The following is a 23,170-nucleotide window of genomic DNA, read 5'->3' on the forward strand; positions in this document are numbered from 1 at the left end:
TTGGAGAAGGAAACGGCAACTCACTCCAGTATTCCTGCCTGGAGAATCCCAGGAATGGTGGAGCCTGATGGGCTGCCATCTATGGGGTCGCACAGAGTCAGACACAACTGAAGCGACTTAGCAGCAGTAGCAGTATATGAATACATCATTTTAAAGGTCATTTCAAATGGCCAGGTGAAGGCTGGCTTATCCCCCAGTTAATGTGAAGAGCATCAGCAAGAGAGCATGATGGCAGGGAAAAAAAAAAAAAAAATCTCTCAACAGGTATTCGGCAGCTCTCTCATTGCGAGAAGGGAGAGAGCACAGGAACGGGGTTCACAGTGGCAGAGCTCCAGCGCACTCACTCACCCACTTATCAGATTCCAATAGCCTCAGGGCCATCTGCTTTTCCTAAGCTGTCCTACTAAAGGAAAAACTCCATTCCTCCAACCAAGGATGGACTCCTTTGCAAGTCCAGCATCTTTCTTCTTGGGAGGGTAGAAGATTTTTTAATCACTTGCCAACTTTTAGACAACCACTCTTGCATTCTCCTGAGCCCCCAACTTCCCCTATGTTGTTACCAAATAAATAATATATTATAATCACCTCTAACCCTGTCCTTGATGAGATGTATATACACTGATAGTTGAAGATTTAAAACATTTATATCCTCATTGCAGTTGAAAGCTCCTTCTACATTTAATATGGTTTCTCAGTTCAGTTCAGTCGCTCAGTCATGTCTGACTCTTTGCGACCCCATGGATACAGTTTCTAAAATGCTCAATATCATGTGGGGTCACTTTAGAGTTTGATTTAGAAAGGCAGTGGCTACCATGGATCTTGGTCTATGAAATTCTAGAGAAGAAGACTGAACTCTTTGAGAAGCAAACACTCAAGTTCATATCTGGACCCTGCTTCAGCTATTTGTATGAGCTTTGGGCAAGCCTGAGTAGAGTGAGCTGAATGGTGGCCCTCAAAAAGATACATCCTAATTCTTGGAAACTATGGATGTTATATCATAGAGCAATGGATGTGATTAAGGATCTTGAGAAGAGGGAATCATCCCGGATTATCCAGGTGGGCCATAAATGCAATCCTATTTATCCTTATAACAGAGAGACGGAGGGAGTTTGGAGACAGCAGAGAAAGAGACCATGTGACCAGGAGGCAGGGGTTGGAATGATGCACCAGCAGCAAGGGATGCCAATAGCTACCAGAAGCTCATGGAGACAGAAAACAGATCCTCCCCTAGACCTTAGGAGGAAGCGTGGCCCTGCCAACAACTTGATTTTGCACTTTGGCCTCCAAAACTCCAAAAGAATACATTTCGGTCATTTTAAGCCACGAAGCTTGTATAATTTGTTATGACAGCCGTAGGAAGCTAATCCACTCAGTTTCCTCATCTGTAAAACTGAAAGACTGGGATCATATTGACAAGGATATCCCACCCAGATCTTTAATTTTAGGAAAGTCATTCTCAGACACTGGAAAATTAACAAAGTATGCTAACTGTAAGACTGTCACCCTATCAGCAGGATGTTGTTCGCCTGGGGATGCCACTGAAAGCTTCAACGAGAAATGCTGCACCCGCTATGGCCCCTTTACCAGGAATCGCTGTGTTAGAAAGTTGGATGCGAAAGTGTCCTCCTAAAGGTGGGCTTGTCCTCTGTAGTCTCCGTGTTGTCACCTGGACCAACCCGGATCCTTCCTCTGCTCCTTCAGTGGGCACAGCGCTGCGACATATCAGAAACAGGGCATTAACCACAAGGACCCTCCAGCAGCTGCTCCAGACAGAGCACAGCTCCATCTCAAGGACCACACAGCCTCCCACGTTTCCAGACCATGAGCATGAGCTCCAGAACAATCCCTCTGCCATCACAGCAGAGAAAATGAAAGGTAAATATGAGGGGTCTCTAAGGGTGTCCCACTCTCCCCCTCTACTGATCCTGGGCGAACACAGAGGCAGAGTGAAGAGCAATGAGTGTAGCCTCCGCTGCTCTGGTCCTGATGCAGAGTGGAAGGAGAAGCCTGTGCTCTCTGACTGTATCTTCACAGTCAGATGAAAGCTCACCCTGATCCACAGACCCTCGGCGCTCAGTATCCCCAGCAGAAACAGTCCACTCCATCTAGCAGAGTCCTTATCCAGCACCTGTGTGCACACTGCATACCTAACCCTGCTTTCAGTACAGTAAGTGGGTCAAATAAATCATGACATACCACGCAGTAGAATACCATCAGCCATTAAAAAGCATGCTTAATGAAATGGGGAAAGGTTCCATTCATACCAGTAGGTGAAAAGGGCATGTTGCAAATACAGTGTCTTATCTGTTGTACCAACTTGAAGTTTAAAAAGCAAATATATATAATTAGTTAGTTACTCAGTCATGTCCGACTCTTTGTGACCCCATGGACAGTAGCCCGCCAGACTCCACTGTCGTTGGAATTCTCCAGGTAAGAATACTAGAGTAGGTTGCCATTCCCTTCTCCAGGAGATCTTCCCGACCCAGGGACCGAACCTGGGTCTCTTGCATTGCAGGTGGATTCTTTATCGTCTGAGCCACCAAATATATATAAATATACATATATATGTATTTTGTGTATATATGTATATGTGTGTGTGTATATAAAAACTGCCTGGGGGAAAAGAGTATTTCAGAACATGGATTCAATGTGTTAAAAGAAAGTATCTCTGAACAGAGAGATTATGAGTGATTTGTACCTTTTCCCTGTGCTTTTCTGCACTTCCCATATTTTCAACAATGAATATGTATGACTTTGATCAGTAATATTACTTAAGTACCACGTATGGATGTGCATACTCACAACCACACAGAAACAGTCAGACTGAGGCTTTTCTTGTTGGGGGCCATTCTGTGTTGTCCTGACTTTCTCAGGCTGAAGGCTTCCAGAGGAGCTAAGGAGCCTGAGAAGACTCGGAAGGGGAGGTTGTGAGCACCTGTCTAAGTGTGGACCTAGATTATACTTCATCATTTCAGAGTTAATAACTTTGGCATTTGGAGCACAGGATCACAGGAGGCTCATTTGACATCTCCCCCTCCATCACTGAAAGCCTTTCCCTCCTTTATTCTGCTGATGATTTTTTGTCTTTTCTACCCAGAGGACCGTGAAACATTGTCAAGAAATGTGCAACATAGATTCTAGCTTTCTAACATTGATTAAAAGTCTCAAGTATGGTGTAAGTAATGAGAACTCATTTCAGAACATGTTAGATACAAGGGGAGAAAAGAAATTTTAAAGACAAGGCATCTCAATCGTTCCCATTCTACGGGTTTTAGTGAACATTTAAAAGGACGAATTACAGCATGCATGTGTTCCAGGAGCTTGGAGGAGCCTGATTGTTAGTTACTGCTTTGTAAACTATGGCCAAAGAGGTTTGTTTATGGACTAATCAATGCTTATGTGGCTCTAGTGCCACCTGGTGGTGAGCTTTCAGAACTGGCTGGTTTTCTTCCTTTGGCTATGAATTGTACTTCCTTTTGCCTCAAAGAATTCCAGTAAGATTAATATATTAATCTTATTAATCGAATGGAAGACGAGGAGCAAGAAGAAAACAGTGGTAATGTGAACCTCTGAAAAGCATAAAAATACATCTACTTGTAAACTAATTAACTAGAAACTAGCCCCCAGATCAACAGAATCAGCATTGCCTTGGAACTTATTAGAAATGCAAATTATCAGGCCCTGCCACCAAGCCTACTGAATTAGGATGGTGTGGCTAGGGCACAGCAACCTGTGTTTTAACACAACCTTCAGGTAAGTCTGATGCAGCACTGTTAACATTGAGAACTACTGCTTTAAGCAGCAAGGCAGGTAAATTTTCCTGATTGATAAAAAGTCTCACCTCTGTGACTCCTAAGGCCAGTTAGCAATTTTAAGGAGGGACAGGTGACCAAAGATGGTTCCCTACCTTGCAGTGATGAGCGGGAGCTCCAGGCCACACCCCGCCAACCAGGAGGTCACATTGTAGACAGGAGGTGATCCCACCACTGAGAGCGATTCCAGCAGATTCCCACCAGGGCGAGCTGTACCAGTGTCCGCCTGAGAAACTGGAGACCAAGGAGCCGAACATCATCAAGTAAATCAAGATGGAAGACCTGCTGGGTGGACGGTCCCTGCGGGAGGGGCTGAGTCCCTCACATCTCAGCACACCATGAAAACAGAGATTCCCACCTACCTGCTGCCATGAGGAGAAAAGGAAGAGGGAGGAACTCAGTTGCCAAAGGAAAATGCAAGGTCATGATATAAGGAGACGATGACTAATTCCATGGCAAACTTCAGTAAGCCCCAAGCCAGCCAATCATCATTCCCTGTGCCCTTGGAGGTCCCCCTGCCACCACACGCACACGTGCAAACACACAGCTCATCTGTGGCAGTGTGCACGGCCCCCCTCTTCCTCCTTTCCTTCTCCAAGTCCCGGCAGCTCCAGCAATGCAAGATGATCCCCCTCAGGAACACGGAACACACAAGGCAGGTCCTGGAGATACTTGAGTTTTATCCATTGCATGGTGTCAACATGTGTGCAGACACAGTGCAAACATTTAAGACAGACCATTTTGCAAATCCTGATTTTCCACTTCTGCTGGGTGACCATTTGGCTAATCACCATAGCCTCTGTAAGACTCTTTTCTCATTGATAAAGTGGGACTCAAGGTAGACATCAGTCTGCATGGCAGGGAGAGTTTACTGAGATGGCAGGTTTAAACAGCCAGCATAATATCCTCTTTCCCTTCTATTAGGCACCATGTAAATGCAGTTTCTTTCCCAAATCTGTGCAATCGAGACAGCAAACAGTTGAAAAGCAGCATCCTTGCAGGCCCAATGCTGAGCACAACACCAGGCACAGAGCCAGCACTCGATAAAAGTTCATTTGCTCAACTGAGTATGGAGTCATTACAAGTGGCTCTGGGGTCAATGATCTCTAGGTTTCAATTTCCCCCACATTCCCAACCATTTGAGACAAGACACTCAGCACCCTCTTAGCTTTGGTTTCCTAATCTATAGAGTGGGGATCATAGGGCCATCTTAGGGGTTCTGAAAATTAAATGAGAAGTATTTGGTAGCTACCACTAAATAAAAAGAAATTTCATAGAAGACATTAGGTGGGAGAATATAATCAAATATTAAACTGATCAGATAAATGTCAGGCAATTAAATATGAATATGGAGCCCAAGTGTGTAGTTTATGTCACTATTAAATAATCCTCACAGAAAAATTGTTGCCAGCAGGATGACTGAACCAAGTGGGAAGCAGATTGTTACACCCAAGCCACCTCCTGTCTTTCTTATCTCTGCCCTCTGCCTCCCTGCTCCCCTCCCCACCTCACCCCTACATGGCTCCAGATGCTGGAGCATTTGGGTGCACAGAGGTGATGGCCGTGAGAAGGAGTTGGGATCCTGGGCATTGAGGGTTTGGAGAGGAGGAAGGGAAATGATACCTATTATCTAGTCCTGAGTTTCCCAGTCAGTGGGTTCAAGTGTATGAAATATTGATCCCATCAGCCCTCTGGGAATCTGTGCAGCATCTGGGGTCACCAAAGGCCCCAGCCAGTTGTCTTGGGCACCAAGGAATTCAGACAGTTATCCCAGCACACTATTGGAATATTATTTTCTGTGTGTCAGAACAAGGAATTTGAAGTCAGCGATGCCAGATGTTCCCAAAACACTCAAATCACTGAAACAGGTAAGAAATGGAATTCCGAGAGTATCAAAAATGATGCCATTTCAGGGCTTGAAAGAGAGCTCCCTTACCCCTCACCCCCAAGTTCCCTGCCCCCAGCTCTGCAACTTTCAGGTAAAAGATTAAAAGTTGCACAGCTTGACAATCAGAACGCAAATGACCATTCCATCCTTTTCTCCCTGAAGAGAGAAAGAGAAGCTACCAGAAGCAGGAAAGCCAGAGTCACACGGGATTTGATGGAATAGGGAGAGTGAACAAGGTGGAAACCTAGAGGCCCTGGGAGCAAACCACACCATCCCTCTGGCCCTCTGGCCCTGGTGTGTGTGCCACACGCGGCCTCAGGAGAACCCTTGGTGAGCACCTTGCCCTTAAGACAAACAAAGCCAGCTCAGATCAAGGGACTTTGTGCAGAGAGGGCCCAGGCCTGAGCTCTGAGTGATGCGTGGGAGCCATCAGATGGGCAGAAAGCTACTCTGATGAGGATGCAATGACCCTCTAACTCACACCAAGTTGGCACTATGGGTCATAAAATCAGACTTGTGACCCATTTCAGGGCCAATGATGTTATGTTCCTCACAGCACCTTTTATGACAGATATTAACAGATGGAGGCAGGGAGAAATCCTGCTGGCCTGACAATAGTAATGATAATAGTAGTAATAACTGATTATATTTACTGAGCAACTACTACAGTCAGGACCCATGATGAGTGCTTTACGTCACACTTCAGTTAATCTTCACAGTAATCCCATGGGGTAGAGGCCTCATTATGCCCATTTTATAGATGAGAAAACCAAGGCCTCTCAGCCAGAAAGTGGTAAAATTGGGATAAGATGACAGGTACCCAAAGCAAGAGCAAACACTGGGGTAAATAACAGAAAACAGAAGGAACTTGCTAGAGGGATAGAAAAGCCAAAGACACACAATCACAACTTCCTTTTCTCCCTGGGACTGAGGCGGAAAGACGGAAAATCATCTGTTCTCTCTCCATTAAAAGAGAAGCAGCCCCTCCAGAAAAGCCTGAGGACCCTATCTGATGGATAGTTCATAGAGGAGAGTAGATCTGATAATCACCTGTTAGGTTTGTGTCTGCAATAATAATCTCATCCACAAAAAACATGCCCATCTCTGGAGACAGAGGGAGGAGGTCAATCTGGTGAACCAGCACAGGGGAATTTGCAGGAGGCAGCTGGAGATGCGAGGAGTGACGCACACACGTCTTCCAGAGGTCGGTGCAGGTGAACTGCCAGCTGAACACAAGCACAGAGCAGAAACGGGCCTCCCGTGAGCACCACGGGCCTCTCATCTGAGAGCCCCAGTTCCCCGGCCTGGGCCCGAAGACCGTGCAGCTGGGAGATCCGCACAGTCCTGGCTGCCATGGTACCAGCATCCCCCCCAAAATGGGCTCAGCTCGGCTGGGACACAACACAGTGAGTCACGGTTCAGTCCACCACCCATTCATAACAGTGTCAGCAGTCCTTTCAAATTACAATACAACTGTGTGTCTTAAGCAGATCGCATGTTAGGCTCTAACCGCAGAGATGATTAGTGGTCTCTAAAACCTAATGAAGAAACAGTGGAAACAGTGTCAGACTTGATTTTTTTGGGCTCCAAAATCACTGCAGATGGTGACTGCAGCCATGAAATTAAAAGATGCTTACTCCTTGGAAGAAAAGTTATGACCAACCTAGATAGTATATTCAAAAGCAGAGACATTACTTTGCCGACTAAGATCTGTCTAGTCAAGGCTATGGTTTTTTCAGTGGTCATGTATGGATGTGAGAGTTGGACTGTGAAGACTGAGCACTGAAGAAATGATGCTTTTGAACTGTGGTGTTGGAGAAGACTCTTGAGAGTCCCTTGGACTGCAAGGAGATCCAACCAGTCCATTCTGAAGGAGATCAGCCCTGGGATTTCTTTGGAAGGAATGATGCTAAAGCTGAAACTCCAGTGCTTTGGCCACCTCATGGGAAGAGTTGACTCATTGGAAAAGACTCTGATGCTGGGAGGGATTGGGGGCAGGAGGAGAAGGGGACGACCGAGGATGAGATGGTTGGATGGCATCACCGACTTGATGGACGTGAGTCTGAGTGAACTCCGGGAGATGGTGATGGACAGGGAGGCCTGGCGTGCTGCGATTCATGGGGTTGCAAAGAGTCGGATACAACTGAGCGACAGAACTGAACTGAAAACCTAAAACTCATTTAGGTTTAAAACCACTTACAAAACCCCTGAGAGATGTGGAAAGAGTGCTGAATCAAGGGATCAAAATGCCTGGATCATGTTCCAGCATCTTTGCTCACTTGCTGACTGAATTCCAGTGAATCACACATTCTCTGGGCCCCGATTTTTCCATCTGTAATGTCAAGGAATGTTGCATAAAATCTCTTCCAAATATGATGGTCTTTGACTCTATCCCTATGAGGAATGTCAGACTCCTTATATATGTAACGACTAACTGCTCTTAAATCAAACTTCTTTGTCAAATAAAACATGTTCAGAGCTGAAACTATTGTCCGAGGCCCCACTATCAGACAATACCTCTCATGAGTCACTGTCCCCAGGATAGTTAGCCATACCATCTGGCAGAATTCCCACCACACCTGCCCACAGACAAGCTACCTGTGGGTACTTACCTAGGACTGGTCCCCAGGAGACTCCAGTCACACGTGAGGTTCTTAACAGGGTTTTGAAGGCCAACTGTGAAGGACACAGTCATCTTCAGGGTCGTATTCTCATGGCCTCTGTATGCAAGGCACAACTAGAGACACAAAACAAGGGCTTCAGCTCTGTCACTAAGAAGCAGCTGTTCAAGTAATGTTTACTGAGGACAATCCACCCCCTAGAACCAACCTAAAGACAGCCAGACCTCTCCTGCCCTCCTAGACCTTACCTTAGTTTAGAGCAAATTGCTATTTATCCGACAGAGAGTTATTCAATGCCTGGCACTGTGTGTGGCTGTGAGGATTTTTTTACCTCAATTAGAGATCTCAATTAGAAATCCCTTGTTGTGACCCAGATACCTGTGCAATCTCAAGAAAGGTACTGAACCTCTCTGAGACTCACTCCCTAACCTGAACTCGCCGGCATCCTTGGCTTCTAACTCAGAGTTAAGTAAAATTGTTTGGCAGGATTTTTCAACTGTGGCACTACTGACATTTAGGACTGGGACTTTTATGTGAGTCCTTTTCTTACACTTGCATTGCAGAATGTGTAGCAACTTTCCTAGAACCTACCCACTGGATGGCACTAACACTTCCCCAGTTGTGATGACCAAAAATGCCTCTGCTGCTGCTGCTGCTGCTGCTAAGTCACTTCAGTCGTGTCCGACTCTGTGTGACCCCATAGACGGCAGCCCATCAGGCTCCGTCATCCCTGGGATTCTCCAGGCAAGAACACTGGAGTGGGTTGCCATTTCCTTCTCCAATGCATGAAAGTGAAAAGTGAAAGTGAGGTCGCTCAGTCATGTCCGACTCTGTGCGACCCCATACACGGAAATGCCTCTAGTGTGGGCTAAATCCCCACCACCACCTGCTGGGCACCTGTGCTACAGAAGAAAGGCTGCAAGTTGGGTGTTTCCCTTTCCTGAACCGTTTAGTCCCAGCTCCCACTCTTTTTTGACTCAGAAAGGACTTGAAACCACTGCCGTGAGCTCAGTCATCCCAGGAAGGTTCACACTGGTCCCCAAAGAGCAGAGCTATTCACACAGAGGATATGAGGTATTGGAGGAATGTGTCAGTTCATCCATCAGTAACAACAGTAACTATAATAAGTAATAATTAGCTTTAAACAAGTCCTGGCCACTGCCCAAGCACTTTACTGGGTTACCTCATATACTCTTCCTCAATAGCTTGAGAGGCAGACCTGTTATCACCCATTTCTCAGATGAGTAAACTAAGATAAAACACAGAGGGCATGCAGGGTATAGAGTCAGAATTCAAAATCAGAGAGTCTGAGTGGAGAGTCTGCTCTCATACCTGGAGATCAAAGAAAACACTGAAACATATGGAAACTTCCATGTTGTCATTGTTGTTGCTTTTTGTCATTAATTCAACTCCAACTCTTTGCAACTCCGTGGACTATAGCCCTCCAGGCTCCTCTGTCCATGGGATTCTCCAGGCAAGAATACTGGAGTGGGCTTCCATTTCCTCCTCCAAGGGATCTTCCCAGCCCAGGGATCAAATCCACGTCTCCTGCCTTGGCAGGTGGATTCTTTACCACTGAGCCATCTAGAAAGCCCAGAAGCTTCCATAGGTCTCAGTTATTACAAAGGTATTTCTATGCAGCAACTAGCTAGTGGAGGACCCAAGGTGTCCATTCACACCTCAGCCTGAACATCTGTGAGTCATGGCAACCACTCCCTTGTGTTTCTGTTTCTCCAGCCTCCACCCCAGAGAGTAATTTCAACCCCTCCCTGCCCACCTGGCCTGCAAACAATGGCTGCTACTTACGTGCGTGTACTGATCTAGCCGGTAGACTTTCTGAGCAGCTGGAGGTGTCAGGACAAGGTGTCGGGGCTGATGGAGACTGAACCTCCCACAGAAGGGCTCTGTCCCACTGGTGAGGTGCCCATCAGAGGTGGAACCTTCTAACCCTGGATGAAGTTCAGATAAAATAGGAAGACAGGAGTAATTATCAAACAGAGCTCCACAACATGTCTGCAAGGAATGGGTTATGGGTTCTCCATGACACTGGCCTCTCAGTCCTTGGGCAAGCTGAGCAGGGCTCGGGGTGGCCAGCACCCTCCAGCTCGAAGGCTCCACCTATGAGAAATGCATTGTGTCTGCTCCAGAGCATTAAAAATCTATTATCACTTTCTATGTGTACCACAACAAAAAAAATATTGAAAAGCAAAGAGGTAAGGTGTGTTGACTGCAACTTAGCTCACCTTACGATTTCTAAAACATATCCTCACATTTTTGGAATATGCTAGACTACCGTCTTCGGCTTCCCAAGTGGTAAAGAACCCATCTGCCAATGCAGAAGACATAAGAGACTCGGTTCAATAGGTTGGTCAGGAAGATCCCCTGGCATAGGAAACTGCAACCCACTCCAGTATTATTGACTGGAGAATCCCACAGACAGAGGAGCCTGGCGGGCTTCAGTTCATAGGGTTGCAAAGAGTCAGACACAACTGATGCAACTTACCATGCACAGCACAGACTACTGTATTATGTAAGAATTCCTTTGAGATGTGATTTGAGTTAAACAAGATTTGCACTGTTCTGCTATGTCTCTCCTGTATCGGTTGCTCTTTCCCACCTGTGGCATGAGATGCAGCTCCTGAGCCTTAGTCACCAGCATCCGTTGTTTCTAACTCTCTGCTCCCCTGATAGCACGGAAGGGACGTCCTTTCTTTCTCTGATTCCCACACCAAGCAGCTCCCTCCCAAACATGCAGCCTCTCTCTTAAACAATGTGTCCAAATCCAGTTTCCATTGAAATGAACAGTTACCTTGGAGATGAAATGAAGATTGTTCCCCTTTTACATTTAAAAAAAAAAAAGATAAGGGTAAAGAAGAGGGTCGGAATTTGCCAAACCAGGAATTGTACCTTGTTCAAATCCCTGCCAGAGTAGGATGTTCGCTGCAAGGGGTTCCAGTTTGCATTTGACTGCAAGTAACTCCTCAACGGCTGTTTGAATCTGTTAATAAGAGAAATGACCAGGAGCTCATGCCATGGACGTAAAGACTACCTCTAGTTTCCCCCGCCTCTCCTTATGTGAATAAAATGCCCACCTGATGGGCTGTGGCATTTGCAGGGATTGGCTGACTAGAAACGTTGTCCCAGGTAAGGAAGAAGTTCCCTGTGCCAGACACTGTCAGCATCTAAAAAGTCAAGAGTGACAGAATTAAACAATATGTGCTCATTGAGCCAAAAAGACAATCTAGGAACATAAGACATACTTCCCTGACTTGCTATAGACAGTATACCAGGAAATAGGACCTAAATGGGTCGAAAAGCTATGAAATCACACATGTATACACTCACAGGCATGCAAACAGGGGTGTGAGTATTAGGAGGACCTTATTTCCTCTCTGAGGAATATGTTTCCAAAGGAAGATTTACCAGGACTTTGGTACCTAAAACTAAGTCCATGAATCAGGGCATCACAACAGTAAGATTGCTTAAAAAAAAAAAAAATCCTCTCAACGCTACTGGTTGGATGTCCAATCTCTTTTGCAGGAGAGTTATCATTACGGCTCAAGTCTCCTGGCTCCCAGCCAGCCAGCACTAAATTCCTTGCAGAGTTCAGCCCCTGACCCTAACCCCATGGGACAAAAAACACAGGCAGACCTGGATTTCCGGAAGTCTCTGGGCCCAAGCTCGGATCTGATGCTTCTCCCGGAGGTATGTGCTGACCACGTCAGGATTCAGCCAGGTGTTGTGGATCTGGACACCAATTCTCACCCCGCTGCTGGGGGCTGTCCCTCGATGCTCTGCTTCCAGGTAGTACCTGGCTCCCCCACGCAGCTCCAGCTTGGGGGTCTTCTGTTGCTGGGTCTTGTCACTCCCATTCTGCTCCCAGGAGTCAAACCAGTCGGCAGTGCCCACCCTGATAGAGGCCATTTTCACCTGCACCCCAGTAAACACATCAGGACCGATACTGTGAACCTTCTGGGCCCCTCTCTCTCAAACAAAAAGCATCTAGACATCTACTAACAAGGGACTTGGGGGCTGTTCTGCCTTTTCCAACAAGTTAGCCTGAACTTTTTAGGACTATTCTATGCATGCCTCTCCAGTCATCTTTCTTTCTCTCTCTGTCTAGATTACATAGTATTCAGATGAGATGGATGGGCCATGTGTAAACCTGGAAGAGCCAACCAGAAACCCTAACTTTACATGATGCTGTGGGTAAAATTATATGACACCCTTTGAGAAACCTAAATGACTTGACCACATCAAAATCTATGATGCTTCTCCACCCAACTAGCAAAGTAATTTCATAGAAGTATATCCATCATTTGAGAGAAAATACTGTTTCTTTAACAATGGCATTAAGTAATTTTGGTTGTTTACTAAAACACTTTTTTTTAATCTTTCAAAACTGGCCAGAAAATTCCTGCATAAAACTAGCTACATCCACACCCAGAATCAGTGGTAAAAACAAATTCTGAGTCAGACAAATCTGGATTTGGATTCTTAATATGCCTCTTTATCACCCCCGTGGCCTTGTATTGATCATACAAGCCTTCTAAACCTCACTGTCCTCATCTGGAAAATGGAGATAAAGAGACATAGCTCACAAGATGCTGTGAAGCTTAGAAACAAGGTATGTAGCATAATGACCAGCAAGCTCTGTTTCAAAAAGTAAAATCATGTAGATTATTTCTCAACTTTTTAAAATTTCTAATTTTAAAAAACCTGTACACACATATGCACACACCAAAACAAGAATTAAAGTCTCTGGTTGCTTAACAGTGTGTTACAACTATCAGTAGAACATGAAAGCCTTCGTTTTGACTTACTGCTTTTTTTGGTTTGTTTTTTTTTTTTTTTTTTTTTTTTCACGAGTGAGGGACTGGGGACAAGAAGAAGGAAAACAAGAAAGTGATGAATACCTTGGTCCTCAGGTCCTCCGACCAACTGAAATACAGAGAAGCCTGGTTGTCAGCCTGGATCCAGAAAGTGTAATTATTTGTCTCTGGGGCCACAAAGAACCCACTGAGCCGTGCTCTGGAAAAGCAGAGGAACACAGAGAAAGAAATGGGGGCAGCCAAGCCCAGTATCACTGACCCAACAACAGTGCCCTTGGATTTTGTTTGTCTTTATGTTAATGAGGAAGAAACATTTGACTCATGCCTGTGACTGGCCAGAGCCCTCTGGATGCATCTCTTCCTGTGATGCCTGCCTGGCTCAGTACCTCAGCCCTTCACTTTGAACTGGCACGACTCCCCAGGCAGTTTGCATCATTTTTGGGAAAGTTGTAGCCACAGCATAGGGTCACCTGGGGGCTTAGCTGAGATCACTTACCAAACGTGGCCAGTACAGGGTCTGGCACATGGTAAGCATTCAATCAATAGTAAATATCATTCTCATTATTAGAAATAGAGATCTTCAATCAGAGTTTTCTCTGATTTCATCTAGATATGAAGAATACAGAGAATATTTTCTGAGAATAGTTTTGAAAATAACTAAAGTTCAATCATTATCATATTAATAAATATTCCAATTTTTTAATCTTAAAATTTTGAATTTTACAGAAACAAATGCCAGAAAGAATAGAAAGAGTTGCTTTCTGGTTTGGGGCTCCTTGAAATGGCAGAGAGAAACCTACAGGTCATACCAAATAATCAAAATGCTCTTTTATCTGTTGAGGTGGGACTCTCCTTGATGCCCCCACACACACTGAATATAGCTGAAAGATTTTCCTTGGAATATTATTTATGGTCCTCAGAAACTATGACAAAAAGATGCGGTACTAGGTGCCACCAAACACACACACACACACACACACACACACACACACACTATTTATTGCCACTTTAAAACCATGTACTGGTGGTTAGATATCTAATTAGTAAGACTTTTAAGACAATAGAAACTTAACTCTGATCAGATTTCCTTCCCTACTTGGTTCCTTCAATGTCTGAAATTCAATGAACAGAGAACAAAGCCTTCCTTTTCACAACCGAATTAACCTTTAAAATGGCCAAGAGACTTCCCTAGTAGTCCAGTGGTTAAGACTCTTCACTTCCACTGCAGGGGACCTGGGTTCGATCCCTGGTTGAGGAACTAAGATCCCACATGCTATGCAGCACAGCCAAAAGAAATCAGTAGAATAGTCAAATCCTTGAAAGAGGCTACAGGTTGACGAGAATTCACCCGTCTGCAAACGCAGGAGACGTAAGAGACACAGGTTCGATCTCTGGGTGGGAAAGATCCCCTGGATGGGGACATGGCAACCCACTCCAACATTCTTGCCTGGAGAATCCCATGGACAGAGGAGCCTGACAGGCTACAGTCCATAGGGTCGCAAAGAGTTGAACACGACTAAAGTGACTTAGCACAGAATTCAGACACAGGAGTCATAACCAACCTCTCTGAGGAGAGTTTCAAAAAAAGAAGGGATCCATCACACCTAAAGGATATAGACACCTATATACAAGCTTAGAGCACACTACGACTCCACAATTCTCTTATTTTCTACATTTTTAAGCCCCCATCAAAATAATGAGAAATTCTGGCCACATCCTTGAAGGGATTAAAAAGACAAAATTAAACTGAACAGGGAAACTTTACCACACTGCAGTCACTACTGTAGAAAACAATGTCTCCCAAGCCCATAGGAGCTTCCCTGCTCTACATCAGCCATCTGGTTGACCTACATTGTGAAGTCACTCAGTCACGTCTGACTCTTTGCGACCCCGTAGACTATAGCTACCAAGCTCCTCCATCCATAGGATTCTCCAGGCAAGAATACTGGAGTGGGTTGCCATTTCCTTCTCCAGGGGATCTTCCTGACCCAGAGATCGAACCCAGGTTTCCCACATTGGAGGCAGACGCCTTAACCTCTGAGCCACCAGGGAAGCCCTGACCTATAGCACTGGATAATTGTTCCCACAGAGCTGTTGGCTGCCCAGCCTCTGCTCCCTCATGTGCCCAAAGGGCAACTGTTTGAGTCTTTTTTTAGCATCATCCAGATATTGGTTTTATCTCTTAACCACAGTTCTACAGGAAGTTTTGCCTGCTCTTTACCAAGCTTCCTGTCCCACCCAGCTAAATGTTCTGATGAATAGTCCTCCCCAAAGCAGATTTCAAACTAAGCTGTACAACATACATATTTTACTCATTGATCAAAATTTAGCATGTACGCATAAAGGGCCTGTGGTCCATGAACATAACCAATACTGGTGAGTTAGTAAATATTTTACATTTTCCCCCAGAAATCTCATTGCTTACTCATCTGTCTCCTAGCCTCACCCAGGCCAGTAGAGACACCTGTGATCTGGACATCCACTTTTCCTGCAAACATACCTGAAAGGTTGCCCTTCCTTTGACCAAAATCCAGATGGAGAACTGGCATTAGGGGCGATCTGCCAACTGTACCCAGGGGTGGCTTCAGTCAGGTCCAAGTCCTCAGAAGCATCTCCAACTTCAAAGAGAAGCCCTCGATTGCCTGTAAGACACGTATGCCTCATAAACATCAGAGGGGGTTTCTCCCCCAAGCGGGGGGAACGTCTTGACTACAGATTCAGGACAAAGATAATACGGGAACTATTTAGAAGGTGAGTCAACTGAGACCCAAATGGAGTACTCATCTGAGACACTATAAAGACTATACATAGAGCTGATTCACTTTGGTGTACAGCAGAAACTTACACAACATTGTAAAGCAATTTTACCCTAATACATAAAAGTGAAAGAATACCCCCCCAAAATACAATAAAGATAATATAAATGTTCTAGAAAGGGGAAACTACTGCTAGGTGTAAGAATTCAGCCTCTGAGAAAGACACCTGACAAGGAGCAGTAAGGGGGCATCTTCTCAGAGGACCATAAAAAGCAAAGGAGCTCTTTTTAATGGGAGTGTCCAGATAAGAGAAAAATGTGAAAAAGCAATCAAAGGCCTGTGAAGCCAGGAGTGCACTTCAGAATCTTTTAATGTCATGAGAACTCTATTCCCTAAACCCTCTTTGTCTCAGAAAACTGGCAATCCTCACATTTTTCATGAGTCCTGACCTCAGTTTGTGAACATGCAGCAAATCGTGTGACAGGCTGCCATCGCATAACATTCTAAATGTCATCTATTTAATTGTGTTTTATATAAAAAAAAAACCTGAGACCAAAGGCATATGTGTGATCAATCAGTTCAGTTCAGTTGCTCAGTCATGTCCAACTCTTTGCAACCCCATGGACTGCAACACACCAGTCTTCCCTGTCCATCACCAACTCCAGGAGCTTACTCAAACTCATGTCCATTGAGTCGGCGATGCCATCCAACCATCTCATCCTCTGTCGTCCCCTTCTCCTCCTGCCTTCAATCTTTCCCAGCATCAGGGTCTTTTCCAGTGAGTCAGTTCTTCACATCAGGTGGCCAAAGTATTGGAGCTTCAGCTTCAGCATCAGACCTTCCAATGCATGTTCAGGACTGACTTCCTTTAGGATTGACTGGTTTGATCTCCTTGCTGTCCAAGGGACACTCAAGAGTCTTCTCCAATACCACAGTTCAAAAGCATCAATTTTTGGCACTCAGCTTTCCTTATAGTCTAACTCTCACATCCAAACATGACTACTGGAAAAACCACAGCTTTGACTAGACAGACCTTTGCCAGCAAAGTAATGTCTCTGCTTTTTAATATACTGCATTGTGTGATCAATACTGGCTACTAATTGGGTTGCTGGTAAAAGCTCTGGAATCACCCATGGGTGGGTTGAGAGTCCAGCTCTACCACTTACTTGATGGGCAGCTTTGAGCAAACTGCTTCACATCTTCGTTTTCTCCTGCATCAAAATGGGGTCAATAGTAAACAGAGAAACTGCTCTAAAGATTACGGGAGCTGAGTTACACGGCAGTTACATCTCAATAAAGCCGTGGGGAGAAGTAAAGTCAGTTTGACAACTCTGGAGGGAAAAAGACTAAGGGAGCTTAAAGTATATATACAAAGAGCCGGAAATATAAGTACTCAGTAAAGGATAGCTAGGGCTGTTATTATTATTTTAAATTCCTGTTGTTATTCCCTGTTAAATCCTAAGAAGGGGAAACAGATAAGGAATAAGCAGAAAAATAACAGCATATTTTAATGTACTATTTGAGGTTTCTCAGGCTTAGCAGTATTGATGTTTGGGGCTGAATAACTCCGTTGTGGGGCTTCCCTGGTGCTGCCTGCAATGCGTTTTAAGGGCTACTTCCCTGGCGGCTCAGACGGTAAAGCATCTGTCTGCAATGCAGGAGACCCGGGTTCGATCCCTGGGTTGGGAAGATGCCCTGGAGAAGGAAATGGCAGCCCACTCCAGTATTCTTGCCTGGAAAATCCCATGGGCAGAGGAGCCTGGTAGGTTACAGTCCATGGGGTCGCAAAGAGTCGGACACAACTGAGCTACTTCACAGAGCACTGAAGGATGTTTACCAGCACTTCCAGCCTCTACCACTAGAGGTCAGTAGCACCACCATCCCAGTTGCAAGGACCGAACACTGCCAAGTGCCACGCCTGCTCCTGAGAACAGCTGCAAAACAGGATCATTTGTCCTGTTACCCAGCGCATGAATTATTATTCATTATTACCCAACACAGGGCTGTGTGCCCGACACGCACTGAGGCCAAACAATACCAAAACATCGGAGCCTGGAGCAGAGAAAGGTTTACTGCAGGGTCATGCGAGAAGAGTGGCTCATGACTAAAAAAACCCAAGCTCCCTGAAAGCTTTTCCGCAAAGTCCTTTTATAGGGAAGGTGAGGGAGGGGCGTTATTAGTTGTTGCAAATTTCTAGGTGTCAGATCTTTTATTCTTGAGGTCAGGCCACAATGTTCCAACCTCCATCAAAACAAATGTTATTCTCTGTTCTGTCAAGAAGGGCAAGGTCCCACGGAGGCTCAACCTTCACCCTCTGAGATCCAGGTCCTAGTTAAGAAGAGGAGGGTCCCTGCAGGTGCTGGTTACCCTGCCCAGGGAGTGTACGGCCAGCACGCAAGTTTGGGTCCTCCTGCCAGTGCCCAGCCCAGCTGAGGAGGCAGCTCTCAGCTGGTGGTGCCCTCAGGTGTCCAGACCTTACCCAGTCATCATCACAGAGGACTCCAGCTGCCCCTCAGGATCCTCAGGCCGCCCAGATTGGGGCTGCATCCATGAACTGCAACCCATGGAGACCCCTGCCTCCATTAGGTCGCAGAGGCAGAGATAAGGGGAGAAGTCGTCCTTGACTCAAGACCTGCGCCGGTCAGTGGGCAGCTGTGGTGAGGGCTTGGGAGCTCTGCAGGACACAGCCCTCATTCTGTCCCTGTGACCCCCAGCTCACCCACCAGCCTGAGACCAGACTGCCTGGAGGGCCCTGGGGAGGAGACTGTGATCTGCCTGTCTAGAGCTAACGATCGAATGTTAACAGCTGCCTGTCCACCCCACCCCTATTACTCTTCCATAAAAGAAATTCCAAAAGCATTGTATAAAGGACATTGTCAACCATCCAGAACTGCCACATTATGTTTTCCATACACATTTTATTTATAATGTACCCTTTAAACTCTTTTGATCTTATTTTAGAGCAACATTCTGCAAACTTGCCTGCTAAATGTAACAAGGAAGCCTAGAAATGCAATAAAAATTATTTCTTCAAGTTAAAAAACTCAGCAGCATTCAAGAAATTCCCCTACCACGACCCTGGTAGCTTCCAGCAGGAACCGCTGTGAGAGGAATCAGACTGTCTATTCCCTGAATCCAGACTCACATTTTCTCCATCACTTGCTTCATATAGTCATTTGTTTCCTTGGATTAGAGCTTTCCCTGAGTAAAGACCACAGATCAGGGACCTGGAGAATGCCCAGCCTAAGCTTTGAATGTGTTTTTACACCCAAATAGCCTTTCTTTAGAAAGTTCCCCCCTTGATGAGACTCAGGAGGTGAACTCCCCTGCCTGTGATTCAACTGTGAAGTCAGTCCTTGTGGGGCATGTAGGACTCCAGACGCCAACTACCTTTCATCCCTAACTACACCTGAGATCCTGTTCTAACGCTTCCCAGAAAAGTGCTTCCCTGGTGCACTTGCAATTTGTAGCCATGGGGTAGGAGGTTTAAACACAGAAGGTGGACTTCCCTGGTGGTCCAGTGGTGAAGAATCCGCCTTGCAGTTCAGGATACCTGGGTTCGATCCTTGGTCGGAGAAGATCCCACATGCCATGGGGAAACTAAGCCAGTGTGCCACAACTGCTGAAGCCCACATGTCTGGAGCCTGTGCTTCTCAAGAGGAGCCACTACGGTGAGAAGCCCATGCACTGCAATGAAGAGTCACCCCCGCTTGCCGAAACTGGAGCAAGCCCATGTGCAGCAACGAAGATCCAGCCAAAAGTAGACAGTAAAAAAGGACAGTGGCACCTGCCCCCCTGCCCTCTTTGTTTCTGGTGGCCCCATCACAATACACCTCTACTTTTCAGAGTAACAGACAGCTGCCCACAAGGGCAAAGAAACAACGTTTAAATGCACCCCATTACACCCCACTCTCTGCTTCATCTAACCGTCCTATGAGCATAGAAGAAGCAGTCTGTTGCTCTGTCTTCTTAGAGTGTGAACTAGGGTGCAACTGACCCAGGGCATGGAGGAGGCAGCTCAGGCTTTTCCACCAATCACTATGGCGATGTCTTGATGGCAGTTACACTTCCTGGATCGTGGTTTCCAGTGAACCTCACCGGCCATTCAGTCGCCTGGGGCTAGGAATGCCGGATGTTGCCGAGCATCTGAGTAAAGCTAAGAATACCTCTGAAAGTAAAGCTCTGATCCATGATGCACGGCTCACTGAGCAACCGATCAAACAGCTGAGACCAGATTCAAACACCTTCCTTTCCACTTCCTGCCCCTTGTGGTTAAAAAATGTCGCCGCGGCGACTTCCTTACCTGCCTGAGGAGCAGAGAGCCTTGCACCTTTACTCGGGGCCCTGGTGGTACACTCAATCCTCCTGGGAGACACATGTCTAATATCACACGGAATGCCTGAGGGGAAATTTAAATTAGATACAGATGTCAGTAGCAATATCAGTGGAGGTACTGATGTGGCCAAAGGACCACACTAAAGTAGACAGGCTTCTGTTGCAGGGCAAAAGACCGGAAGTGGAGAGTAGAGAGAAAGTTGTGGGAGGAGGCAAGAAAGAGAGAATGCAGAGCAGTGGAACACAGGCCACTTAGAACAATCAGGAAGAAAGCAATGCCAGCCATGCCGTTCCCTGGAGATGACCGAGCTCGGGAAGGGAACTGTGACAGGAGAGTGTGAAAACATCATCCAGTATCCTTGGTGTCACCAGCTAAAAGAGCATCCCATCGGGCAGAACAAAGGGTTCCAGGCAGGTTCCACAAAAGCATTGGCCAAGGGGGCATTCCAGAAGAATCTGTGTAACAAATGCCCACCCACTCCCGCTTATTCCTACAAACAGGGCGAAGGAGGAGGGAGTGAGGTTGCCTTTTAGAAGGAGTGAAAAGTGAAAAAAAGTGAAAATGTTAGTCACTCAGTCGTGTCCCACTCTTTGGGACCCCATGGACTGTAGCCCACCAGGCTCCTCTATCCATGGAATTCTTCAGGGAAGAATACTGGAGAGGGTAACCATTCCTGTCTCCAAGGGATCTTCCCAACTCAGGGACTGAGCCCTGGTCTCCTGCAATGCAGACAGGTTCTTTGCCATCTGAGCTGCCAGGGAAGCCCTTAAAAGAAATACTTTTGTGAAGAGGAGCTGTGCCCTTGCTCCTCTTCCCTCCCCAGATGGGGACACCAAAGGGACTTGCTCTGATTCGTGAGGGTATCTGCAGCAGGACATTCTATTTTTGTTACATGTTTGCAGAGCTGCAGGGCCAAAATCCCTTACTTTTCCCAGTCTCAACCAAACATAGGACAAAGACCGTGGAACAGGGTCCCAGGAGGAGTCAGAAGAGGCAAAGATTGCTTCCCTTCCACCCTCTCCAGGCCAAAAGAGATATATAATATCCTACAGCATTCAAATATGAACTCTTTTCAGTCATTTCAACTTACCTGCAATGGTAACCTGGGCAGGGTTGTCAAAGAAGTCTCCTGTAATTGTGATATCTGTACTTCCCCCAAGGCTCCCAGTTTCTGGAAACACAGACAGTATTTCTGCAAGAGGAAAAGAAAAGTAAGCTTCCAATTATAATCCAGGATGTGACCCAACGGCTGTTGAGTTGCTAAGTCCTGTCGGACTCTTTGTGACCCCATGGACTGTAGCCCGCGAGGTTCCTCTGTCCATGAGATTTTCCAGGCAAGAACACTAGAGTGGGTTGCCATGTCTTTCTCCAGGGGATCTTCCCAACCCAGGGATCGAACCTGCATCTCTTGTGTCTCCTCCACTGCAGGCAGATTCTTTACCGTCTGAGCCACTATACAGGATCAATATTTGAAAAGAGTGGGGATTGCAGCTTTTCCCATGCAGTTTCCCCATGGTTGCTCATGCTGTCAGCAGAAATCCCTGCGTACCATGAGGCTTTCTTAGGAAATCTGTCTCCTCACTTCAAGGACCGTATTTATACATCACAGAACAGTAGGTTATACTTTATAGAGGCCTCAACTTCGCAAGCATTGGTCAAGGTCTCAGCTTACACATATGAGTCTGTGATTTTCTCTAAGCAAAAGAATGAGTTACATTGTCATATGCCACAAGTCCCCAGGAATTTAACTTTTTCTGATCTTTTCCCTTCCTATGATCAAACTTTGAGAGTTCTAAGTTTCATCCCCTCAAAGCGAACAAGCAGTCATGTTCTCTGATTAACTGAAGGTACAAAGAGGCTAATTATGAGTTGTTACCACTCCAAAACAAAAGCAAGGGTCAAAATTCAGCTTTGACAGAGGCAGGCCACCTAGAGAGTGAATGGCATCGACCCCTCGACTTAGGACATGTCTTGCACTTTTGGCAAAGGTAGATTTCTGCTGCCCCTGGGATCTGCATCAGCCTCACAACTTTTCAGTGGTTTTGAGACTGTACTCAACTTGAGAAGCTAGCACTCACTTTCAGTAGTCAGCTTTCTATTCCTGGACTGAGTTCACAATTCCATGCAAGTTTCCAGTTTTTGCCTTTTTTTGTATGCTCATCAGATAGCAACACAAACTTAGCATCTGTATCAGCAAATCATAAATCCTTGAAGGAATACTCAGAGGTGAGATGTTAAAGTAACTACAAAGATGTGCTTTTAGATTTTTCAGCGCCATCTCTTTCCTGATATTCTTTTAGAACATACAATAAGGATGATTCCCCCTTCTTTCACGCAGTCTGTATCCCTAGATTTTGTATAAAAATCCATGACCAAGCCTCTTTTAATATTTTAATTTTAAATTTAATTTTTAAATATTAATTAAATAGTAAATTTAATATTCAAAAATTTAATATAGTAACTAAAGGCAACACTCAACAAGCAACCTATTCTCACACAAAACCAAATGGCCATCAATGACCGCAGGGAAAGCTTCAGGTGTTAATGATCATAGAGAAATGGCCAGGGGAAGGCAGAGAGGCCAGGGTGGTGTGAGGGAAGGGACGAGAAATACCGTGAAGGAAAATGATACCTGAGTACGTCTGGTACAGAAAAAGGTCTTGCTTCGCACTGACCAGCCATGCATCCTTGTGTATCACTGACCTCCAAAAAAGAAAAAAAAAAACACAGAATTGTGATTTGGATGAAAATTGCATCTGGGATTTCATTTTTTAGATTGACTGCTTGAAAGAAGATCACTAACTTTTAGTGATATTTAAAACTGTTTAGATATCAGCTCCTTTTGATGACTAGAGAATACCAATGGGGCAAAGTTTGTTTTCTGATCTAGAAAATTACATGGGAATAATAATACCTACTTTACAG

At 45.6% G+C, this 23,170-nt stretch overlaps 1 protein-coding gene across 5 annotated transcripts in view; it reads right to left on the reverse strand.

Annotated features, from left to right (window-relative positions):
• The window catches only part of PKHD1 (PKHD1 ciliary IPT domain containing fibrocystin/polyductin), a 456,884-nt gene that overhangs the window by 410,346 nt on the left and 23,368 nt on the right, over nucleotides 1-23,170 (reverse strand). For all 5 annotated transcript variants that reach the window (XM_069562807.1, XM_069562808.1, XM_069562806.1 and 2 more), the window contains exons 11-23: nucleotides 22,878-22,948; nucleotides 21,336-21,437; nucleotides 20,213-20,308; nucleotides 15,654-15,795; nucleotides 13,238-13,352; nucleotides 11,973-12,251; nucleotides 11,414-11,503; nucleotides 11,229-11,319; nucleotides 10,128-10,270; nucleotides 8,313-8,437; nucleotides 6,751-6,926; nucleotides 3,908-4,046; nucleotides 1,585-1,712 (exon numbers count right to left, since the gene is read on the reverse strand). In XM_069562807.1, coding sequence (XP_069418908.1) covers nucleotides 1,585-1,712; nucleotides 3,908-4,046; nucleotides 6,751-6,926; nucleotides 8,313-8,437; nucleotides 10,128-10,270; nucleotides 11,229-11,319; nucleotides 11,414-11,503; nucleotides 11,973-12,251; nucleotides 13,238-13,352; nucleotides 15,654-15,795; nucleotides 20,213-20,308; nucleotides 21,336-21,437; nucleotides 22,878-22,948 — 1,697 coding nt within the window. The remainder of the gene's footprint in view (nucleotides 1-1,584; nucleotides 1,713-3,907; nucleotides 4,047-6,750; nucleotides 6,927-8,312; nucleotides 8,438-10,127; nucleotides 10,271-11,228; nucleotides 11,320-11,413; nucleotides 11,504-11,972; nucleotides 12,252-13,237; nucleotides 13,353-15,653; nucleotides 15,796-20,212; nucleotides 20,309-21,335; nucleotides 21,438-22,877; nucleotides 22,949-23,170) is intronic.

The sequence above is a fragment of the Ovis canadensis genome, chromosome 20 (genome assembly GCF_042477335.2).
Source record: "Ovis canadensis isolate MfBH-ARS-UI-01 breed Bighorn chromosome 20, ARS-UI_OviCan_v2, whole genome shotgun sequence".
Taxonomy (NCBI): domain Eukaryota; kingdom Metazoa; phylum Chordata; class Mammalia; order Artiodactyla; family Bovidae; genus Ovis; species Ovis canadensis.